This window comes from Monodelphis domestica, chromosome 3 (genome assembly GCF_027887165.1).
Source record: "Monodelphis domestica isolate mMonDom1 chromosome 3, mMonDom1.pri, whole genome shotgun sequence".
Lineage (NCBI taxonomy): Eukaryota > Metazoa > Chordata > Mammalia > Didelphimorphia > Didelphidae > Monodelphis > Monodelphis domestica.
In genome coordinates this window covers 188534860-188560890 of record NC_077229.1, presented here as the reverse complement: position 1 = coordinate 188560890, position 26031 = coordinate 188534860, and the positions used below count along the sequence as shown (strand labels likewise).

The following is a 26031-nucleotide window of genomic DNA, read 5'->3' as shown; positions in this document are numbered from 1 at the left end:
GGGGGTTAAGTGACTTGCCCAGAGTCACACATCCAGGAAGTGTCTGAGGCCAAATTTGAACCTAGGACCTCCTGTCTCAAGGCCTGGCTCTTAAGCCACCTAGCTTCTCCCTATAAAACTTTTTTGAAGAATGTTGTAAGAGCCACATTCATAAAGCACTTCCTTAAATAAGTTGTTTTTAAAGCTTACTCAGATCCTTAGAAAATATTTCATTATATTTGTGATTCCATTCAATAGTCTACAAAAAACTAATGCAAGAAAATTGACAAAATAATTACAAAATGAACTATACCTGACTAAACAACCTGGTCCTTAATTTCTAGGGATAATATTAGGTAAAAGATCACTCTATTTCCTATATAATGACTAAGTTCACAAACTAAAAACTACAAATGAAAAAGGCAAATTTTAGATTCTTGAAAAGAATCATATTAGTTCAACACTTTATAACAGTAATCTTTTTATTATGTTTATTATTTATTTTTAGTATTTTATATTGTATTATTCATACAATTTAAGGACTTTGGCATAAACATTATTACTATTAGAAAAAATAACCTAGTTAATCAGGGTACTATTTATTAATAGTGACATCTTCTAGAAGGAACAATAACTTTACTGCACGCAAATGATTCTTACTTTTAAAGAAGGAACAACAACTTTATTTCAGCAAAAGTGAATTAAATTTATTTTTAAAGAAAAGAAATCAGAAATATTTTAATGGTTATTTTTTCTTTTCTGATGTTGGATATATACTTTATTTTTTTACACTTTTAAAATTAATTTAATTTTTTTTTTAATTTTATCAATGGAATTTATTTTCAGTTATCTCAATCCCTCCAACCTCTCCCTAGGCCATAGAAAACATCATCCAACAAACATAGATAGATAGATAGATAGATAGATAGATAGATAGATAGATAGATAGATAGATAGATAGGTTGTCTTTTGTGTTTCCATTTCTCAGTTAATTCTCTGGAGGAGAACATTCACAAGCTACTCTTCAAATATTAAATCTGTACCTGTATATAATGTTCTCTTGGTTCTACTTATTTCACTTATTATCTCAAGTAGTTCTTTCCAAGTTGTTTTTTTTTAAATCGATGTGCTCATTTTTTCTTACAGTACAACAGCACTACATCACAATCATATATGACAATTTGTTTAGCTATTCCTCAATTGATGGACATCCTCCATTTTCCAATTCTTTGCAACCACAAAGAGAGCTGCTATATATATCCTAAAACATATAGGTTCTTTTCCTTTTTCTCTGATCTCCGTGATAAATACTGGGTCTAAGGGTATATACAGTTTTATAACTCTCTAGGCATAATTCCAAATTGTTCCCCAAAATGGTAGAATCAGTTCATGGCTCCACCAACAGTGCTCTAGTGCTCCCATTTCCTACATTCCCTCCAATATAATATGTCATTTTACCTTTTTGTCATTTTAGCCAATATGCCTTTCTAAATATGAACAAAACTATGAGTTCTGAACCTACCAAAATGACCATATATGATGAATAGGAAGAATGATATTTCAACTTATAAGGAGAGACAGCAGAATACCAACCTTCTATAAATAGAAATAACCAAGTAAGTTTAGTAATTCTGTTTCAAATATATCCTCTATTTAAGAAAGTGCCCACCCCATCCATGTTCAATTTCTAATTAGTCTATTGTTTCCTAGATGATCTCTCCACTTCTGTCCAGTGGCCTTCTCAGGACGGTAACACTCTCACCCTATTGGTCTCTTCTTCTGGTGAGTTCCTCCCCAACCTCCACATAAAGAAGCATTTGTACTATCTTTGCTTACTTCAAACCTGAATTTGTTTCCCTGGATAACTGCCCCCACCCCCAAATCTATCTTTTTTTCAGCTACCTTTTATGTCTTTCATCATCAGGATAGAATAAACTCTTTGAGAGCAAGGACCATCTTTCTTTTTTGCTTATGTTTGTATTCCCACCACTTAGCACAGTGCTTGGCACAAAGTAAGATCTTAAAGGTTTTTTCGTCTATCTATGTAAAACAGAAGTACTACACTGTGAATTAAACTTTCAATAACACACACACACACACACAAAAATGCCAATTTAAAACATAGGATGTAATAGTCATTTAGAAATTGCATAAAACAAAAGGGATCATTTTACTTTTTAAAAGACAAATGGTGTAAAAAGATAAAATTCAGTCAAAAAACTTGGGCAACTATTTATTGCATACCTTTTTTTGTATTTGGCTAGCAACTGATAAAGTTTTTTTATTTCTCCACTGCCGTATAGGTAGTCCGCTTGTTCAAGGATTTCCTCAACTGAGGAGAATGTGAGGGAAAAGAGAGACAATAAACTGAGTTTTAGCCAGATTAAAGACACTGACAGTTCAACCAAATAAGCATATATATGTATTAAACAACTCCAAATTTTAATAAATTTGATTTTTATATATGGTTGCCACCTAAAAAATAAGATCACAAACTTTGAAAGAAAAAATGTACTGACATTCTATTAAACAATACATCATAGAACACTGTATTATAAAATGTAATAATAATAAGAGTTAAATAAAAGCAGTAACTCATGCTTCCTCAAACTTTTCCATTTCTTAAGAATGTTATCATTTTTGATGACTCTCAGTGTTATAAAATGCTGAACAATACCAGAATTCTGATTTCCAACATCATATTAGTAAGACTAATATCAATAAAGAGAAAACATGCAGGATATTAAAATATTCCTGATCTATGGCATAAAATGACCTATGTAATAAGAAAATTAGCATGTAATGAAAAATCAGTAGATATATGACATAGAAAACCAAAGCAAGGAGTTTTATAAATAGGAAAATATAGGAACACAAATAGAATTGGCAAAAATAAACAGAATATAAAAACCATGATAAATATAAAGAATTTTGAATTGTACTTGTCTATCTTATGTATCTAGTGCTAAAGCTATACCTTAATACTCCCAGATAGAAACAATGTTTACATAGAAACCTTACCATTTTAATTTAAGCTACATATGCACGAGAAAAAGTAAAGTTAACCTATTGTAAGAGAGAAAATTAAATCCAGCACTCAAGTGGGGGTAGGGCAAGAAGGACAGAGGATTCCTGAAAAGAATACAAAAAGAGTCAGCTTCAGTCCTTAACCATATACTCAGCTCAGTCTCTGAAGGGGCATATTCTTTCCCTTTGAAGGACAACTTCGGCTGTTTTCCCTAGGGGAAGAGAGGGGAGGATCAACCTATCTATCCCTTCTCTCTATATTCTGGTTCTATCACACCTCTCTCACTCTCTAGTCTCAAAAGTAAACGTAGTGGGTGACTCCATTCTGGCATCCATTACAGTTGGCACCCCAGTAGTTGGATAAGAACAAGAATCCATCACCAACAGTCACACCTGGCAGTTGGAAGAGGCTGGGGGTGGGGCAGCCATCTTCAGTACAGAATTCTGAGCAAGTATAACATGGGTGAGGATCTTTCCAGCAGTGGAGAGTAGTGAGATGCCTCTGTAGTTGTCACAGGCTGCTTGTGAGCCTTTGTTCTTGTATAAGGAGGCATCTCTGAGTTCTGGGGGCATGTCTTCCTCTTCCCATATGTTGGTCAGCGCTATGTGGAATGCCTGGAGCGCCTTTCCATTTAAGGCCTTGTACACCTCGGTTGGGATCCCGTCTTTACTGGGTGCCTTGCCTGCACTCATTTGTTTAATGGCTTTTTGGACTTCCTCTATTGAAGGAGGGACGTCAAGTTGTTCAATGGAGCGGTTTTGGGGGATCTGGTCAAGGGCGCTTTGGTCGACTGAAGAGGGTCGGTTGAGAAGCTGACTTAAGTGTTCTTTCCACCTATTGCTGATGCCTTTTTTATCTTTTATGAGCGTGTCACCGTCAGAGGATAGCAAGGGAGTGGTGGTGGGTTTTAATGGCCCATAGAGAGTCTTGAGGGCACTGAAAAATTGTTTGTAGTTTTTCATATCAGCAAACCGCTGGATTTCTTCTGCCTTTTTTTCTTAACTGATTAAGAAGTGAACACAGAAAGGACAAAATGTACCAGAAAATAATGTGGACTATCCTGGTGTTAGCTATATTAGCACACTGTTATTACTCCATATTTGGAACTATTACCAATATAGTTAATGATGTGATAGGGGCTGCAGTTAATATCACGAAGTATTGGGATCAAATAACCACTGAGATATCAACCCTATGACAAACCTTCCCTGCTGTGCATGGTACTGTCATGATGACCTGGCAATTTTACACCACCATTAGGATGGGAATGAAAATAATCATAGGCAGAGACATCAATAACTTAGACAATAGACTGGATAAGATGTTTTCACAAATGGCAGCCATTACTGACATGTACCAGGATTTCACAGTCAAGATGGAGAAACTGGGAAAGGGAAAGTGTAAAAAATAGACTCGAATACAGGACTACAATCCCCATGAGCCTTTGCTCCACTTCCCCAGAATGCCTTGTAATCTCACCTGGGCCGAGATCAAGAAGATATTTAAGCAAAGGCTTTTGAAGGGCTTTTTTTTTGGACTTCCGTTTTTGGAGCAGAGGCGTCTCTTCCATGATGTGAGGTTATTTTGTCTAGGCCTCTGGCCTAGGCACATGTTTCTTACTTGTATATTCTTAATCTTTAACCTTTAATAAACCTCTAAAAAATATATATTCCTTGCAGAGAGAAACTAATTTCTACCTGCCTCAGTCTCCCCATCTCCCCTAAATTTTAATCTTTACAGTGTTGGCGACCTAATGGAAAAAAGAACTTTCAGTCTTCTGATTTCTTTTCTGATCTTAAATTCAGTTTTAATATCTAGTACCTAGAAAAAAAAAATTTTTTTTTTGAGCCATATCCCTCTGGCCAAGGTTTTCTACCCTCGCAAAGCTGCTACAGGCTCCGGACCTGCCCCGCCGCTTCCTGCCTCAGCCTGCAGCCCTGATCGTCCTCACCTGGTACCTGGTCCCGGCCTTGCCCACCCCTGCAGCCGCTCCAGCTCCTGGCCTCTCACCAGCCGCTGCCTGCCTATTTCTGCGCCCCAGACCCACAAGCATGACCCCAGCCGGGTCATCACCCAGATCCTTGGAGCAGATCGCTCAGGACTCATTGCGACCAGCTGGTAACAGTATTGGCCACGTGGGAGGAGGGGAGAGACCAGAGGGAAAGGAGACCGGGCAATTTTCCCTTAGGCTAAGCCTCCACGTGGCTGGGGGTATTGGCCACAGGGGTATCAGAGGGGAAAGAGAGAAAAGACTAGAGAGAAGAAACAGACTTTTCAAACAGAAACCTAAAAAGCAATGGGCTGTTTAAAAGGATTTTTGACTCTTCTGGCAATTTCATTGATTTTACCTGCCTGTCTGGGAGCAGACTCAGCCCAAAGATTCAACTTTAACTTTGGGGAGGAAAATGGGTGGCCCAGCGAACTGGAAGCCAGGCCCAGAGACGGGAGGTCTCTAGTTAAAATCTGGCCTCCGATGCTTCCCAGCTATGGGGCCCTGGACGGATCCCTTGAACCCCGTAGCCTAGCCTTTACTACTCTACCTTCGGACAATAGACATTTAAATGGATAATTAAAAACAAACAAACAAACAAAAAAAAAACCCCAAGGAACTTTGAAGAGACTAAAGGCTATATTCTAAGGCATTTCAGACTCCAATGGTTTATAAAAAAATCTCTGTATTCTATTGCATTTTTTGTTTAAGGTTTAACTTTGTGATTTTAAGTTCATATATTACTGGATTGAATATTATTCTGTTAACTGAAGGTTGATTGAATTTATTTTGAATGTACTGAGTTTTGAAATTCTGTTGTTTTTCCCCTATAACTGTGTTGAAAAAAATATTATTGTGAATAAGCCCATATATGAAAAAACAGCTTTTTTCTATTTTGCTGAGGATAGATGGACTTCAGAACTGGTTATAATTGTATTAACAACCTTGGAAAATTTAATGTGCTAAATACCTCAAATGATTTGATTTTAAGGGTTTTTTAAATATGATTTTTGGAATTTTTTTTTTTAACAATCTGGTTATTTTTGCCTGCCCCTACCACGAGGTAAGGCCCATTAGCTGAAGTGAAATACATTTTATAAACCCCCAACCTTCCCACATGTGAATGGAAGTTGGGCAGTTAATTTCAGGGCATTTGTACCCTTAAAAAGCCTCCAAAAGGAGCACCCCTTTATTTATGCTCTTTAGCTCACTATTTTACTTCTACCAGAATGATATATAGATTTCTTGATTATGTTCTTAACCCAAGATGAGTATCCCCAAAACCTTGGCTCCTATAATCTGGTCCTCTTTTCTGCCTCTCATAGTGTGGTACCTTTCTGTAGTCCTGGCGCTGATTGGGTAAATGCATCATTACTTAGATCATTTTGATTGGGCCCTGATTGAAGGACCTGTTATAGATTTATTTTTCTTCTACTTGGAATTTTTACACATAAGACTTTGATAGTCTATATTTTCATCCAGAAATTTTTCTTTTCTTTTGGATTTTCTGGTGTCTTTTTTAATATCTCTTGCCAATTGATTCATATACCTCAGCCATGCATCCCTAACTGATTCTGAATCTTTCAATCACCCACAACACGGGGGAATGTAAAAAAATATCATTATTTAAATTGCAAAGTTTAAATTCTTTTTGAGAAGAATTTTAGGTAAAGAAGATGCTACTTCCCTGAATTCAGAAACTGAACTGTTGGAGAAGCCATCATGAAGAAGCCTCCAGACCACAAGTTGCACAAAATTGAACTTTGGGTGTGGTTGATTGAACATTTATTTGTATGTATAATTTTATGCCAAAGGGGACTGCCCCCTAACGGCTTTTTGTCAATGTGTTCAGAAATTATTGGTTTTATTCTTTTTTCTCTTATCCTCACACTATTGTAATCTTTTAAGTTTATTATGTTTTTATGATCCTTTTGGGGAAAAATTAATTTTTCCACAAATGATCACACGGGGGGATGTAAAAAATAGACTCGAATACAGGACTACAATCCCCATGAGCCTTTGCTCCACTTCCCCAGAATGCCTTGTAATCTCACCTGGGCCGAGATCAAGAAGATATTTAAGCAAAGGCTTTTGAAGGGCTTTTTTTTTGGACTTCCGTTTTTGGAGCAGAGGCGTCTCTTCCATGATGTGAGGTTATTTTGTCTAGGCCTCTGGCCTAGGCACATGTTTCTTACTTGTATATTCTTAATCTTTAACCTTTAATAAACCTCTAAAAAATATATATTCCTTGCAGAGAGAAACTAATTTCTACCTGCCTCAGTCTCCCCATCTCCCCTAAATTTTAATCTTTACAAAAGGAGCTTGTAACAGGGACTACTACCAATGATAATAACAATGGCAATGACAAAGGCAAGGACACAGAGAGCAACAACAACAGCTTTGACAGTAGGGATTTGCACTGAAAAAATACTGGCAGATAAACAAATACAGAACCAATGCATCCTGAAGAAGTCACAGGGGCACAGAAAATCATGACTCTTAGGGACTATACAAAAGTTACACAAGATTCAGAAGTTTTGCATATGAAGGTACACAAATCTTTCAACATCCAGGACTTAGAGACCCTGAAAAACAGAATGCCTAGATTTTGCTCTGAGCCCTATGGGTATCTCCATGAATTGAAAAGAGCATTCAAGTTTTACGAGTGAGCCTAGTTTCTAGGATGTAGAGATTTTACTCTCTGAACTATTTAACCCTCAGGAACAAGCCCAGTTCATAAGGAAGACCAGGTGTGAATTTCAAAACTACTCAACTCTATTCAGACCATTCTTTAGAAGATGGGATTTAGCTATTTCCTGATCAATAACAATAGAGATACTTGTAATAACCGAATCAGGTCTTGGAAACTCCAATCTCCACCCTACTCAGGGTAACAAGATCAGGAAGGGCTGCAGCAAAACTCAAGATTTAATTATTTGAGAATATGGCCTTCAACAGACATGTGCAAAAAGGACAGACCTCTGGGAGGTCCTAGGTCAAGCTAGAGCCACCATTGGCACATGTGAGAGACAGGAAGTGAGGTAGAGGACAGCTCAGGAGTTCTGGGGACTTCCTGTGTGGAGGGAAAAAGGTGGTTGGAGCCTGGTGCTTGGAGTGGAGGAGCTCACAGTTTCTCCATTTTGGTCACGTGAGTGATAGGGACTGATCTCTTTTCTTTGCCTCAGCTATCCAGGGCCTTGGGCCTTTGGCTCAGCCTAAGCAGAGTGGGTATTTAAGCCCTATTTCCTTCTCTCCCCTTTCCCTCTCTCTCTCCCTCTAATACTTTTCTTCCTCCTGTTTGTAATTAAAACTCCATAAAAAGGTTGACTGATGACTTGAGTTTTCATTTAAGAATTACATAACTGAATTCCTTGGCGACCTTAAATTAATATATATCAGTCTTTTAAAGTGATTTCCATATCACACAGGGAAGATGAGACTTTGATGAGCTGGCCAGAATTTTATGAGGATTTTTATTTCTCTAGACCCTTGAACCTTACTTATCACAGAAAAGCACATGAGGACCTCTTGGAAGTAATTAAATCTTTCTGCAATCGATCAAATGCACAGAGCAAATTTGAGAGACTGAGGCAAGAACAAAAAGAGCATCCTTCTGTCTATCTTGACAGATTGATGGAAAATACAGAGGCAATATTGGGATACATACAAAATAGCCAGGAAGCCATCCCACATGTTAAGAGGCAGTTCCTGAAAGGATGTTTACCAACACTCAAACATTTCTTTAAGAATTTTTGCCCAAATTACGAGTCATTATCTATTCAAGACTTAAGGGATTCAGCAACTTACCTGCATGATACACATACTGAGCAGCAAAAAGAAAAAGAGGAACTGAAACAAAAATTAGAAGAAACAAAAGAAACTCAGGAAGAAGGAGACAGAAGAGGTCGAAAATCTTGCAACTATTAGGACCTTCCCACAACAAAGACCCCAGTACCAACCTAGAGGGCAAGGGGATACTAGGAAATGCTTCCTGTACCAAAAAATCAGACACATAGTTAGATTCTATCCAATGAAAGCACGATATGAACAGGGAAACAGCAGAAGCTCATAATACCAGAACCAATCATACAGTCAAAATAGAGGGTACAAGAATAACAACAGAGAACAAACATACTATAATGCAAGCAAACCTAAATGTTGTCAGCATTGCCAACTAAAAGAACAGGCTGCTCCTAATCTCAAAACAATGCAGCGTATGATCAGTGAAGGCATAAAGCCCAAAATATTTGGCTATGCTATCCAGAACTGCATGAAGCCAGAAGGAAGCTAGATTTAATGCACAGAGGTTGCAGGGAAGGAAAACAGAAGCTGTCATACCAGGGAGAATGATGAAAGAATTATTGGTGGGAGAATTCAAGTCTGTAGAGGGAGACAGAGAAAACAAGAATTTAAAACAGAGGGAAATGGAAGAGATGGAGAGGGACTTACAAAAAGACATATTAGACATGAAAAACAAAACATTTCAGTCATATAGGGCACAGAAAAAAGCAATGGGAAGACTAAAGAGCAAATCAAGAAATACCTAGAAAATTTCCTGACATGCGAGTATGGGTTGAAAAAGGAGGGCACAAAAAGTTTTAACAAGTCATTCAATCACATTCAGCATTACAAGAGAACATTAATAGAAACAGAGCATTGCACTGATTCTCTAGACCCCAAAGACAAAGAAACAAACAAAATCCATGAGACAGCCCAAGAAGAGTACAGAATAACAGATCCTATTACACAAACATTCATACTCCCACAGGCTGAAGTGCATGTGCATAGTTTTACACACAAGAAACAACATAAGAAACCAAAGGAGAGTGAAAACAAATCCAAATTAGAACCAAGAGCAAAATATTTCTATCCAAAAACAAAAACAGATTTACAATACCCAGAAACCAATAATCCCCAAAATAAAAAGAATACTAAAAATGAGTGACATGCAAGCATTTACACCTGCTAGATTATCCCAGTATGAAGTCATCCTATTAGGCAATTAAAATCTGTCTCTGTATCATTGTGCACCATTATACCCAACAACTCTGATTCCTGACTTGCCATTAGCAGAAGAGCTACTGCATGACTGTGTACAAACAATAGACCTAGTGCAGAAGTCCAGACAAGATCGAAAAGACACTCCCCTCATCAATCCTGACCTAGAGTTATTTTCAGGTGGATCCTCTTATATATACCAGAACAAGAGAGTCATAGGTACATCTGTGGCCAACCAAACTGAGACACTCTAGCATGCTTCTCTGCCTAGCCATGTCAGTGCTCAAGGCGCAGAACTAAAAGCTCTTACCATGGCTCTCATTTTGGGGAAAGATAAAAGAATCAATATTTTTTGTGACTCGCAGTATGCATTTTCAGTTTTACATGGAATTGGGGATATTTGGAAGAATAGAGGGTTCATTACATCAGCTGGGAAACAAATAGCATATGGGAAGCTTATATCATAGCTCTTAGATGCAGTTCTTTTGCCAAGAGAAGTAGCAGTGATACATTGAAAAGCTCACTCCTTTGGCAAAGATAAGATATCCTGGGGGTAACAAAGGGCCGATATAACAGCGAAATTTGCAGCCAGATTTGGTCCCATACACATGCTGAACTTCTCTTTAGTTGAAAAACAAGATATCATACAAGCTTACAACGAAGGAGAGGTTCAGTCGTGTGCAATTGGGAGCAAAATTAGTGAATGGGATCTGGATAGCAGAAGGAGGGAAGCCCATTCTGCCCAGGATATTGTATCATCATCTCTGCAATGTCATACATTCCAAAGGACATTATGGAATTGTAGCATTGTTAGATGAAATAAACAGATTTGGGGTCATTCCAGGGATATATACACATGCAATAAGAGTATGTCAGTCACGTGACCTTTGCAGATGATACAACCAAGATAATTTCAAAAGCAAAGCATTAGGGGGTAGACCGTTAGCTTTCACACCCTTTGAATGCTTGCAGATAGATTACACCAACATGCCTAGTGACAAGGGATATAAGTATGCCTTAGTGATTGTGGACAGATTAACTCAGAGATTGCTTGGCTGTTAGCTGTCTACTTTGTTCTCCCTTATCCATCTCTCTAGAGTTTGTTGAAGTTTTGGTCCATGGGAAAGCATGTCATTATAGAATAGATTTTGAACAGTGCTCTCCCCTTCCCAGTGTCTTTTCTCAATGAATTCTAGTGATGGTTCGGGATTATTGGTTTCTGGGTGTTGTAAATCTGTTTTTGTTTTTGGACAAAAATCTTTTGCTTTTGGAGAAATCTTTTGCTTTTGGATCTAATTTAGATTTCTTCTCACTCTCCTTTGGTTTCTTGTGTTGTTTCTTATATGTAAAAGTATGTATGTACTCAGCCTGTGGGGGTATGAATATTTGTGTACTGGGATATGCTATTCTGGACTCTTCTTGGGCTGCCTCATGGATTTCATTTGTTTCTTTGTCTTTGGGGTCTAGAGAATCAGTGCAATGCTCCATTTCTGTTAATGTTCTTTTGTGATGCTGTCTGTGACTGAAGGATTTGTTAAAAAAAATTTTGTGCCCTCCTTTTTCAACCCATACTTGCATATCAGGAAATTTTCTAGGTATTTCTTGATTTACTCTTTAGTCTTCCCATTGTTTTCTTTTGTGCCCCTATATGACTCAAATATTTTGTTTTTCATGTCTAATATGTCTTTTTGTAATTCCCTCTCCATCTCTTCTCAGTTGAGATCACAACACTTACTTCAATCAAAGTCATAGGGAAAGAACTAGCCCAGAAGAAAGTTAAACAGAAACTACCCCAAATCACACACAAAAAGCACAAACCCAAAGAGAAATCAACCAGAATGAGGGCACACAAAATATGTATAGCCACACAGAAAGTGATGCTGAGATGTGAATAATAACTGCAAGAAAGACATCATAATCCAAAAAGAATAACATCTATCTAGCTCTCCATCTCAACCCTCAATCACTCAACACTCAATCACACTACAAGAACATGACATACATTCAAGTCATAAAACAAACAAGAAAAACTTTACACAAAGTCTTACTCACACTCACACAATCTGGATCAATCTTGCACACACTCACACAATGACAACTACTCTTACACACATGCATGCTCCTGGAAAAAGAAAAATCTACAAGCGAAGTGAGATGACAGTCAAGATGGGTTTTGCTGTACAGAAGAAGAGAACCGGACCAGAGAAATCCTTCCAGGACATCAGAGACTTCAAATGAACAAAAGGAACACAAGAAAAGAACTGTAACCCATGAACTGTATAGAAAAAGAACTTCTAAAAGGCATGTCACGTGAGATAAATCACCATACATATTAACTTCACACTAAGAACACACATGCAAATTACACACGAACCCTGTATAAGAAGAAAATCAAATCAACAGTCAACATGTGAAGAGGAGTGATCAACAAGGAGTATTACATGCAACATGACACATCTAGAACATGAACATAAAACACACTCATTTAGGGGCCTTTTTCATAGATAAGCAAGGTCTGTGATAATTAAAATTTATATATTTGTGAATAAGGTTCTTGCAGGACTCAAACAAGCATAAAAAACAAGAAAAAGTAAAGTTAACCTATAAAGAACTTGTGATGGCTTTTAAAAACAATTTTATCATTCTTTGTTGACTAGGATAATGATAATGACCCTACAGTTATTTAAATATGTGTTTGAAGTTTTTTCAACTGGTAAATTTCAACTATTCAACCATATTATCTCATCCAATTTCATTACCAATTCATGACCAAAATTCATGACCAAAAGAAATACTTTGAAAGCTATTTAAATCTGAATAGTATTAAATAATCAAACTGTGGCTAAGTAACTGAATGAAGCTAATTAAACCAATTCAACAAACATTTATTGTCTACTGTGTTGGACTCTGGGGATATAAATAGAAAAAATAGCACATAAGGGAACTAAACATTTATTTCCTTGGTCATACTGTCACATAGTGAACTAGGAAATCAGATAACATTTCAAAGCCCCCACATTTTATAAACTGTTTTGTGCTTATCAAAGGAAGGATGTTTTTTTTTTAAAGCAGCAAAACACTCTGTTTTACCACAAACTAAGGCTCTTTGTTTTGGTAAGAATGTATATGAACCAAAATCTCAAACTCAACATGTCCAAATCTGAATTTATGAGATTTTTCACCTGAACCCACTCCTTCAAACTTTCCTATTTCTGCCAAGTTTACCACCTTGGAATCAACATAAAATTTCCTTTAACTCCCTAAAATCCAAGCAGTTGGCCAAGTCATGTTGACTTTACCACCATTATATCCCCCAAAACCATATCTTTTCTTCCATATAAACAGTTGTCATCCATTTAAGTCCTTATCACTTTCTACTTGGACAAGTGTAATAGCTCCCTGACTGGTCTCTCTCCTCACCAATCAATTGTTTATTGTGCTACTCAAATTATCTTCCTAAGCACTGACCATATCACTTCTCTGCTCAAAAACCTTCAGTGAACCCTTACTGCCTTTAGAATAATATATAAATTATCCAATTCGGTATTCAAGGCCTTTTACAATCTGACTCCAAACTATCTTTCTGCCATTATGTTTATACTACCTCTATTCCTGCAGTCTATGTTCTAGGCAAACTGGTTCCTGTGGAAGGCAAAGCCTGAAACCCCACTGAGGTCTGAGGTCTGAGGTCATGGAAAGCAAAAACCTGAGGCCCTATTAAGCACAGCCCTGAGCCATAATGCAGCTGAAGTTTGTCACATTGCTCATTCCTCACACTGAGGCCTCAAACCCCAACTTTTCCCTGCTCCTGTTTGTACTAGATGTACCTGCAAAATCACTGAAGTATACTTTCTCTTGGGAATCTGTTAGGCCGTTATGTATTGATATATTATCCTATAGAAATCATTGTCTAGATTTGATGAGGTATACAGAATGCATTGTACCACTTTGTAAATCATTACCTTTTACTGTGTATGTGGAAAGCTTATCCAACATCCTCAGCTTGTTTTGCTCTCTATAAAAGAGAAGCTACAGCCAATAAACTTTTACCTTGATTAGCTAACTGCTTTTCTTGGACCTCCTGATCCCATTTGTATTGCATATCATCTTCCTTACCCTATCTTGGGGACCCTTGAATAATTTGTCAAGCAGGCCTTGACAGGTGGTGCTGCAAAAAGGGACCCTCAAGAAGACACATTGAGGAATTACAAGTAAGGAGCATCTACCACTCCCTCCCACCCCTGGCAGAGGGAGTGGACAAGGAAAGAATTGGCAGGAGTAAAACATAAGACAAGGCAGTTCAAAAGAGAGAGAATTGTTTTTGCAAGTATTGAAAGCCAAGAGGCACCAAAGTTAGCAGTGCCCAATTACAAAAATTTCTTGATTATGTCATGGATGTCTGCCCAGGGGACCCTAAGGAAGGTATAATAAATTTGGGGGCTTGGGAAAAAGTGGGAGAGGATTAGAGATCACTATTAACTATGGAACTTGATAAGGGACTGCATAGACCCCTGTCTTACCAGTCCTGATGTTTCCTCTGTTCCCGTGACATTTGTTGAGACCAAGGTTCCTATTACAATTCTCTAAATTTGGCATTTTAATTTCTTACCTCCATGCATTTGTGCATCTTATCTCCCATGCTGAACTGAACTCCTCCTATTTATCTATCTCTATTTATAAAAATTCTCTTCCTTCAAGGTCCATGTCAAGTATTACCTCATATCTCTTCCCCTGTTTCTTCTAGCTGAAAGTATTTTCTCCAACCTCAAATTTTCCTTAGAGTACTTGGTCTAGATTTTTCCTCCATCATCCACTCCCTTCATTGCATTGTACTTATCTTTGTACATGTTCTCTCTTCATCCCTAGTCAAATCTATCTCTCCCAGGAGAATGCAGAACTCTTTGACAGCAAAGTCTGCATTATTTCAGGTTTTTAATCATCAACACTGAGTGCAGTATCTCACAAACAGAAGTCACTGGATGTTTATTAAATTGTTACAATTCCTTAATTCAATCTTTAATATATATAATATAAATAAATAAAACTATTATTAAATAGTTTTTATTAGACTGAACTATTAATTATTAAATAGTTTTTTATTAGACTGAACACACAAATTAAAGATTATTTATTTGTTAATTTAACATATTTGTTACCAGTTTCATTTTTTTAAAAATCTGTTTCTCTATCAATCATCAAATTTCAAAAGACTGGGATTTAAGAACACAAATGCTTCTATAATGAGTGGAGAGTATTCTCATTATCTGATGTTAATCAGCACTGCAATTCATCATATTAAATGGGTTCATGTAACATGATGTAATTAATAATGTGTCAGTTAACTTACTAATCATGTAGCATATTCGGTAATCCTTATTTTCCAAGGAATAGTACACAATAGAAATGTGATACTTTTTAAAACTTAAAGTATAAATTCCACTAGAGACAATATGCAAAATTTTATTGATAAATTTTACTCAATTATTTCAATGAATATGCACCTTTACTCTATACTTGACACCCAGCTCTCACTTGTGGCTCCCAGTAGCTGCTAGCATGCAGCAGCGGCCACACCCCGGGCAACGGCTTCGACAGGCTGGCTAAACCTTGTGAGGGTAGCCATCGGGTCGTTGACCTCTGATGAACCAGGGCTTTGCTCACCCAGCATGTGAAGACTGCTTCAGCAGAACAGACGGAAGAAACCAACAAGAAGGTTCAACGGCTGAGAGGGCGACGCAGCAAAGCACTGTGGAGTGCTCAGGGCATGTTGGAGCACAAAGGACAACACGGCCATCCAATGCAGCTGAGGAAGTCTCCAGGTGTAACAACTTTTCATGCCACTGGACCCAGGCTTCCAACGCCGAGAGAGTGGGACTGTCTCTGTGCATCGACTTTTCCACTTAAATCTCCTTCACACACAAGTGTCTTTGTGCACACTCATCTATAAACCATAGATGAAAACACACAAAGACAATCGTCATCCTCGGTTACCGAGAGACTACTACTACTACTACTACTACTACTACTCTATACTCTCTCAAATCATTAATCTCCAAATTAATTTCTTAAATAATATAGTTCAGTATTGTGACATAAACCTAATCTTTTAAAACACTTTCCTAATTCTAACAACTTTTTCATGAAACTTAAGTGTAGAATAAGAAAAAATACACTTACTATGGTACTATAGACTTACATACTATGGTGGGAGCATGTGCACCACTCCACATATCTGCAAATCGGGTATTTTTTTATACTTGTTTAATGTTCTTTGCTTTTTCCTGAAAATATTTTAAAAATAAGTTATATTACTGACATAAATAAGTCATACTCTAAGAATGGATCAAACTTCATATAAATTAATTTTAAAATCTAAAATAAATAGAACTTGGGATGTAATTTCACCTATTATTATATGATGAAATCCCTAATTTAATTATTAACATCAAAGATGCCTAAGAAGTACTTCTTGAATGTTTCTTCAGCTTCTAAAAGCACAATCTATAATCTTTCTATGTATATACAGGCAAGGAAACGGTAGTTATCTCATTTGACGGCATAACTGCATTCTTTCTGTCAAATAACTTCACTACAGAGAGTTAAATACTTCTTTATGTACAACTGGCATGATTCCATGACCTCATTTCTGAGTACCTAAGTGTTAAGAAGCAGAAACATCTCTAAGTGGCTAATTAGAAAACAAGACTAATGACACATTGCATATATAAGGTTCTACTTCCACATGTAAGATTCTGCTTCTCAGCACTCCTGGGAGCATTATTACTATGTAGTTCTAAGGTGAACAGAAGTAACAAGCACCACCACATAATAAAGAAACAGAAGTGAAATCCTGTTGGAAGTGAAATTTCTCTCCAGTGTCAATTTTTTTTTTTATGTCATCTCTCAGTGACCTGAAGGTCAAATACCACTGAGTAAATTTAGGTATAGACGACCATCAGAAAAAAGGAAGTTAAAGAACCAATGAGACAGGAAACAATGATTCCACAGGCACTGCCCCTCTGGCAGCCCACGCAAATTAAGAAGCTATGATTGGTTCCTAAGATGTGACATGTGAGAGTTAGTGGCTGAAGAAAAAAGCTTATAAATTGAGGCCAGGAGCAAGTGGGTGTGGAGGAGCAGAGAGGATCCCTGATGGAGCTAGTAGCCCCCAATGGCTGCAACAGATTAGGAAGGTTAAGTATTTCTCTACCTCTCTCCTACTTTTTCCTCTCTTTACTACTACTATTACTACTACTACTGCTTTTGATTTAATAAAGTTATTTACTACTACCAGCCTCGTAATTTTAAGTATTACAGTCTTAATAAATATAGTTTTAAAATGAAGGAAAAAAGGTTGACCCAAAGAAAACACAGCTCCTCCATGCTTCATTTAAGCATTTTGTGTGCAACTTATTTTGTCTTAGTAGAGAAAAGTCCTGGATCTGGAATACAGTGATCTGCATTCTAGACCATAGCTAACTCAAAGTAAGATCTGTAATACAGGAGTTGTGAGGAGAGAATGGAGTCTTCCCTCCCTCAAGGTAAGGACAAAGGAGGAAGAGATGTTGTGGTAAAGCCAAGAGATAGAAGGAGGGTGAGTCTGTTTTTCTCCCCTTCAGTCCTCTCTGGTTATGGCCCCTCTCTATGTCTGCCTTTTCTCTCTCTATTGCCAAGCTCTTCCTAAATGATAAGCTTCTTCCTTCTAGGGAGAGAGAGAGGTCACTTCTCTCCCGCCTCAGCTGTGGCTAAGGTCAGTTAAGGGTTTTGAACAGGTTTATTCTATGCAAATAAGGACGAAGGACAAGGTTGAAATGGATGGTAGATTAGGGTCAAAGGGAAAGAGAGGAAGAGATCCCTATCTAGATAAACCCTTCCCTGCAAAGTTTGGCAACTCAGATTTGATGGCCTGAGCCCCTGAGGGGTTCAGAACAGTAAACCCTGGCTTTTGGAACAGCACAGTAGGTGTCTTAAGTTCAGAGTAAAGGGACATTGCTACAGGTATTCTTGGGGACTACTTCCTTCTTCAGGTCTTTGTCCACTTCTTGATCGGGGAGGATTGGGATCAGGATTCTGGGATCGGGATTGTGAAGATTCAATATTCTTAATCAACACAGGATCCAGTCAAAGAATGGACCTTCTCCTTAGCAGGTCTCAGTCAAGAGAGTAGAGCCAACTGTCTCCCTCTGGGTTTTTCCTTTCCCCAAAGTTCCATCTATATAATTCTACCTTGTTCACCCCAGGAAAGATAATTTTCCCACATATATTTTTAAACCCTTACCTTCCATCTTAGAATCAATAATGTGTATTGATTCCAAGGCAGAAGAACAGTAAGGGCTAGGCAATGGGGGTCAAGTGACTTGCCCAGGGTCACACAGATGGGAAGTGTCTGAGGTCACAGACAGGAAATGTCTGAGTTCAAATTTGAACCTAGGACCTCACAACTTTAGGTCTGGCTCTCAATCCACTGAGTCGCCTAGCTGTTCCCCTGCCCCATTTTAATTATATAACAAAAGTATCTTATATAATATTGAATTTGGTCCTGGGCACTACATTTTGAAAGAAACATTGTTAAAACTAGAATATTTTCAGAGAAAGATGTCCAGAGTGGTGTGATATCTTGAAACCATATGGTATGGAAAACAGTTAAAGAAATTAGGAATGTCATAGCTTAGAGACTAAATAATGACAGGATCTTTAAAAAATTGTCAGGTAGAAGAATAATTAGGTATATTCTATAAGGGAAGCAGGTATCACCTTTAAGAACAGCATTAAAAATTAGATTTGTTTTAAAAATGGAAAGCAAACTGGTGAATCATTAGAAATAGTCAAGCAGAGGCTGTTAAGACTTGTTAGGGCTGCTGTGTAGATTCCAGCAAGGGAGGGAGGTTGTGAGAATTATTGTCAATTGTTAGCACCACCTAGTGGCAAAAATCACCCAGTGACTGGTATAAATTGAGTTTTTTTCCTACAGAACTAGATTCACAATAAAACTATATTAAAAATTAATCTTTAATTCATTTCTGAAACTCCCTGTCCAAAAAGGTATAAATTAATCCAAGTAAATGGATAAACATTTTAGTTGACATAACCAAGCATAAAAGAGATCCAAAGAAAAAGAAATTGTTTTTTACTAAGGAAGAAACTACTTGAGGATTACCATGAAATTAGATATTAATTCCCAAAATATAATAAGGTTAGAAATTATAAAGTAATGCAAATGTTAGAGTAAATTCCTTTAGAATGAATATAGGGAACAACAATGTAAAATTAGCATACCAATCATGTTAAATTTAATAAAATTTTGTTAATTTTTACGAATTAGGACAAATACATAATAATTAGTATCCTAATCTCTCAGGATCATTTTCAAAATATTCAAGATATGCTTAAGAAGACTGAGACTGTCTTTATACCCCCAGCACCTATCATAATAATGAATACATAACGTACCTTTGTTAAATGTTTATTGATTGCCTGACTGATCTTTAAGAACCCTTACAACTGTGATCTTATAATAAGATTAGTATACTTTTAGGGGGCAGCTGGGTAGCTCAGTGGATTGAGAACCAGCCCTAGAGAAGAGAGGTCCTGGGTTCAAATCTGGCCTCAGACACTTCCTAGCTGTGTGACCCTGGGCAAGTCACTTGACCCCCATTGCCTAGCCCTTACCAATACACAGTATTGACTCCAAGACGGAAGGTATGGGTTTAAAAAATAAAAATAATATTAGTATACTTTTAAAAAGCTTCATATACTATAGAAATATAAAGCATTATTTTTTAATATTTGCCAAAGATTCCAGATTGAATATGTGGTATAACCAAGAGTGTTTGGTGCTTTAGTGGTATTTAATATTTATGGCAACAGAATACTGGAGTAACATGGTCAGATCTGTGTTTTAGGAATACTGACCAATCAAAAAGCATTTATTAAGCACTTACTACCTGCCAGACACTATGCAAAATATCACTTTGTCAGTTGTGTAGAGGATGAATTAGGAAGGAAAGAGTCTGGAAGGAAGAAGACCATTTGGGGGAGTCTTATGCTATAGTTGATCTAAGAGCTAAGAAGGGTCTTATGTGAGGTGGCTAGCTGTGCAAGTGAAGAGAAGGTGATGGATGTAAGTAAGACAGAGGCAGTAGAGGAAAGAATGGATTCTGAATTAGAGGATCTAGGTTCAGACATCCCTGTGGTGCTTACTACTTGAATTTTGGCCAAATCTGTCTACCTCTGTGGGTCCTAGCTTCCTTATTTGGAAAATGAGGAAGTTTGGTTATACAGCCTCTCTTACAGCTCTGGACCTAGTATCCTCTGATTCATCTTTTCCCACTGACAAGACTTGGCAACTGACTAAATGAGGGGCAGGGTAGAAGGAAAAAGGTAAGTTGAGATGACTGAGGTTATAAACCTGGGTGAATGAAAGGGTGAATGTGGCCTAAAGAAAAGAAGCAAGTCAAGAGAAGAAGTGAGTGTAAGCAGAGAACTAACAAGTGGTTTTGGACCCAGAGAATGTGAGAGATCTATGGAACAACCAGCGGGAGATGTATAGCAGGCTGTTGGTGATGGGCAACTTGACTTCAGGAGAAAGATGAAGGCTGCCTGTGTACATATGGGAGTCATCTATCTGCATGGAGATAACAGTGGTCCTGTGGGAGCTGATAAGATGACCAAAAGAGGATAAAAAGAAGAGTTCCAAGTTATATTCATGGATGAGGATGAGTCAAAGATAGTAATCCAGTAAGAACCTGAGAAATCCACAGATAATCATTATGACAGGATCAAATTCCTTAACTACCACAACTTTTAACAGTATTATGTTGCAGAATTAATGGATTTGAGGTAAATTCTTTCTTCCTTTACTTATCTACCCTATGATAGTAAATTTCATGAATGACAGCAAATAAAGGGCATGGATAATTCATTAATTAAGAAGATAACTTAATATACAAACTTTGATTATGGCAATGTCTAAATATGTATTGGCTCTGATTTATTTCACATCAAAACATAAAAATGTATCTGATTTTTTTACTTTTCTTTGTTAATATTCAATAAACATTTATATTAGTTCCATGTAATTGTTATCCCTGTTCAAAGTCCATGTAGTTTTGCTTCTTTTTTTCTTCTTGAGTAAACCAAAATAGATAATGCTGGTAAAAGGGATTCTTTATATCATTGTATGCAAGTATTATTCATTTATTATTCAGGGCAGCCTAATTTCTGATAGAAACAGGACATGCTGCCATGCCAGGTTGACAAGTTCATAAGAGCAGGAACATTTGTTCTGTTATAACAATCCCTCCTATGTGTATTGTTATATGTCATTTTGGAAAAAAAAAACATTATGTTTTGAAAACCACAGTTAATAAACTTTTAAGATAATGAATTAACACTTACCATTGGCTTCAGCATGAACCACAGCAGATTGAGAAATCAGTTGAAAAGTTTCAAAGCCCAAATAAGACAATGCTGAGATTATAAGGCCCTTTTTGAAAACAACAGCATTTCCAAGGATCTAAGGAAGCAAATATTGTCAGTTATCAAACTGCTGTAAAATGTGACTTGAAATCCTTGACAAAAATTACATCATTTTTCTCCTGTCTGCTTCCCTCCCCACTAAATAACATAGCTTAAGGATAATGGATGGTCAAGGCAAGTAATTACTTTTGACAAAATCTTTAGTAAAACAAATTTCACATTGAAACCATGTTAATCAAGGTTTTCTTCACTTCTAAGGCTGGCTGTTTGGTTAATTTTATGTGAGATCATGAGCCATGTCAACTCATAAGATTATCTTCTAAGCTGGAGAGGAGTTGCAATTTGTTTGCAGAAATAGTACCCACAGTGAAAAGTAGCAGGAAATCACAAGTCATAGATCTGGAGCTGGAAGACACTTCAGTGTTCATTTTACAGATAGCCTAGAAGGCCATTACATAGAAAAGAAAATTGAGGTTTGGGGAGCATAAGTGACTTGCCCAAGGTCATGCAAGTAGTAAACATCAGAGGTGGGATTTGAGCCAAGGTCCTCTGAGTCCAGAGTCACTGCCTTTTCTTCCATCTCATGCTATAATAACTAAATTATAGGAAATAAACAAAAGTTTACATACTTAGGGGTAGCCAGTTATCTAAAAATTTTTAGTTTAGAAAAATCTGGTATTTAGGTGACTGGTTTGAAAAAGTTAACTGTCTCTCACTGAGGGGGGGGAAGGGTTTTACTGAATTTGTTTTAAAATATTTAACACTGTTGTTCAGGAATTTTAGTTGTGTCTGACTTTTTGTAACTTCCTTTGGGGTTTTCTTGGCAAAGATACTCTAGTGGTTTGCCATGTTCTTCTCTAGCTCATTTTATGGATGGAAAAACTGAGGTCAGCAGGGTTAAATGACTTGCCCAAAGTCACAATGTTAGGAAGTATCTGTGGTCATTTTTTAACTCAAAAAGATGAATCTTTCTGACTTCAGGACTGGCACTCTAGTGCTCTAATTCAAATTAAGTAAGATAGGCCAGTAAAACACAAAAGATACAGAATCTGTCAAACTGGTGCCTCCTTCAAATAAGCAAGACAGTGTTCAGATTAGTGTTCATAGTTTGTCTTCTACTGTGTATGGGTCCAAGTCCAGTTTTCCCTGTTATATCTATGAGTTATAGTAGTGCTTCCCCACTTACACACACACAAACACACTCAATCACAAAAATACTATTAAATGTCAGAGTAAGGATTAAAATTCACCTTCTTAGCTCCCAAGATATATATTTGAGGCTGGGAGGTAGTACAGTGGATAGAGTGCCAAGCCTGAAGTCAGGAAGATATCTTCCCGAGTTAAAATCTGGCCTCAGATACTTACTAGCTGTGTGACGCAGGTCAAGTCACTTCACCCTGTTTGTCTCAATTTCCTCATCTGTAAAATAAGCTAGAGAAGGAAATGGCAAACCACTCCAATAACTCCTGCTAAAAAAATCCCAAAAGTGGTCACAAAAAGTCAGACAGGATTGAACAACAACAAATGTGAAATAATGTTTATGTAAACATATTCATATAAACAATATATTATGTATGTATGGTATGTATTTGAGCTGTAGTGGAAAGAATACAGGATATAGAAGCTAAGAAAATAATTTTAATCCTTACTCTGATTTTTAATAGCTTTGTTCCATGGGCAAGTCATTTACATTTTCTTAAGCCTCAGTTTTCTCATCTATAAAAAGTAGATTAATTCTGGCACTCCCTACCATATCAGGTTCAGCCATGAAGTCAAAGGAAATGTGAAGACACCAATCTGGTAAACCTTGAAGTGTTATATAAATGTAGATTTATAGAAGTAGTAGTTGTATATATTCTTCACTTAAGATTTAATCAATAAGCATTTTCTGTCTACTACATGCCAGACACTGTGTTGAACACTGGAAAATCAAACATGAAGGATAGTCCCTTTCCTCAAAGAGCTAGCATCCTACTAGTCATGATGGTGACTCTGGTTTCTCTAAACTATGGCAGCAGAAAACAAGGTCTGTCAGGGCCTGCCACTCTAGAAAGGGTTCAAGTACAGGCCTGAGACTTCCCTCAATAAGTTTGGACTAATTATGAAGAGGTTGGCCAATAGATAATGAAGCCTTTTTTTTCATCACAATAATTCATGAAGACCATCTATTATTCAAATACTTAGGTTATAAAGGAGTTATAATTTATATTACTGGAGAAAAAAAAACCATACCAATCAAAACCATACATCTTAAAAATATCCTAACAAACATAAATATTCATAAATGAATATACATACAACTTAATTTCATTTATTTTGAATTATTCACAATTCCAAACTTTAGCAACAGTATAAAAACATCTTGAAATTATACAATGAAAATTCAACCTGATTAAATTATAAGCATTAAACTTTTCATGTTGACAAATATAAAAGTTTTTAATTACTGAGTGACAATGCCAAAATGATAAAGAAAATCTTATTCCATAGCAGATAAACATATATTGCTAGCGAAAGAGTACAAAAATGAAAATAAATGGGCTCAGATAACTCAAGATACCATCTTTGATGCTGTATACTACCACTTTGTGTACTAAATAGTTCCTGCCTACTGCTTTTGATTCTTTATCATGGATGATCTAATTTAGAATGAAATATATAAACAAATAACTGTGTTATAGGTCTAGGAAAAAATGGTATATAAGAAATGTGAGGATGGAGAACATACTTTCAACTGGGAAGATCAAAGAAAAATTCATAAGAAATCCCAAAGCACTGTGGTAAATTTCAAACTCACAAGGGGGCCGAAGGGTACATTCTAGATATGGGGTGGGAGGAGAGACGATGTAGCTTAAACAAAAACAGAAAGACAGAATAGGACAAGATGAAAACAGGGGACAATAAGTAAATGGTAGAAGGGGAATAATATGAGATAGAATGGAAAGGAAGATTTGAGCCAGATGGTAAAGGGCTTTCAATACCAGGATCTTCAATTTATGTTCATTTGGTAGGCAATGGAAGTCACTGAAGGTTTTTGAGAGGAGAGGTAAATTGTGTTAGAATGATTTCTAGGGCAGCAGTATAAAAGATGGATTAGAGGAAAAACAGATGGGAGATAGGAAGACCAGTTAGGAGGCTATTACAATAGCTTGCAGGAGAAGAGAGAAGATGACTGTTAAGAGTGAATAGTAAAGAGTGGTTTTAGAACCAAAAGGATTTAGCAACTTTTTGGACAAGTGGTAGAAGTGGGTGGTTGCAAACACCTAACTACAACTAACAACAACTAGGCACTTTAAAAAATGTCTGCTAAACTGAAAAGAGTGAGACTGGAAGCATGTTGTGTTACTTGGCACAAAAAAAAAGGAGTTTCAAAGGGAAGTATATAAAATGAGATCAATGAGTATATACTGATTTCTGGGAAACTTTTGATAAAGTTTGATTTACACAGGCAGTACAGAGAGGAAATGAGCCTGAATCAAAACCATCTGGGTAAAAGGAAATAATATGAAAGAAGAGAAAGCAATTGCACAATAGGAGGGATGGGGAGGAGGGGCAGAAAAAGTAAGATGAGCCTTCTCCCAACAGGATTTTTATGTCAAAGGTGAACAAATCAATGAACAGGCAATTATGGAAGTAGAGATGGGGAAATATTAAATAATTTTAAAATGAGAGTAATAATTAATGACACAAATGTACCTTCTAGTCAGTCAGAAAACAAGCATTTATTAGCACCCACTATGTGCCAGGCACTGTGCTAAGCAGTAGGTATACAAAGAAGAGTAAAAGACAGTCCCTGCTTTCAAGGAGCTCTCAGTCTAATAGGGGAGACATGTTCTATGTACAAACAAGATAGATAGATGATAAATTTGGTACTAAAATTAGGGGAAGTCAGAAAAGTAGGGCTTTTGCTGAGACTTAAAGAAAACAAAGGAAGCCAAGAGGCAGAGATAAGGCAGGAGGGAAATCCAGGCACAGAGGACATGAAAAATGCAATGGAACCAGGAGATGGAGTATCTTAGGCAGGAAAAAGCAGTCAGTTGTTGCTGGATCAGTGTGTGGAAAGCAGTAAAGAAGACTAGAAGGTAGAAGGTGACTGGACTATGGATGACTTTGAATGCCAAAAGACTTCCTATTTATCTTGAGAAACAATAGGGAGTTGAGCAGTTGGAGTGACCTGCAGGTAAGACCACTTTGACAACTGAGGGGAGGATGAACTGGAGTGGGGAGAGGTTTGGGGCAGGCAGACCCAAAGCAAGAGTCCAGGTATAAGTTGATAAAGATCTGGACCAAGATGGTAGCACTGTCAAAGGAAAGAAAGATGTGTGCAAGAGACATTACAAATGCCATGGCAACAAACTGGATATGAGTTGGTGAGAAAGCTAGGTTGACTCCAGGTTGTGAGCCTGGGTGACTTGGAGAATGATTATGCCCTTAATAATAAAAGGAAAGTCAGAAAGAGGGGAGGGTTTGGTGGAAAAGAGAACGAGTTCCATTTTGGACAGAGTAAATTTAAGATATCTGTAGGACCTCTAATGTGAGATGTTCAACAGGCAGTTGG

The 26031-nt window shown here is 37.1% G+C and overlaps 1 protein-coding gene and 1 long non-coding RNA gene across 3 annotated transcripts in view; one reads left to right on the top strand and one right to left on the bottom strand.

Annotated features, from left to right (window-relative positions):
- Positions 1-26031, bottom strand: part of RMDN1 (regulator of microtubule dynamics 1) — a 45932-nt gene that overhangs the window by 17788 nt on the left and 2113 nt on the right. For both annotated transcript variants that reach the window (XM_007488067.3, XM_016431809.2), the window contains exons 2-3: positions 21393-21510; positions 2224-2311 (exon numbers count right to left, since the gene is read on the bottom strand). In XM_007488067.3, the coding sequence (XP_007488129.1) occupies positions 2224-2311; positions 21393-21510 (206 nt within the window). The remainder of the gene's footprint in view (positions 1-2223; positions 2312-21392; positions 21511-26031) is intronic.
- LOC130458355 (uncharacterized) lies at positions 717-5569 on the top strand. Its single transcript, XR_008917584.1, has 2 exons — positions 717-1595; positions 1690-5569. It is a non-coding gene; the product is annotated as an uncharacterized LOC130458355 (long non-coding RNA).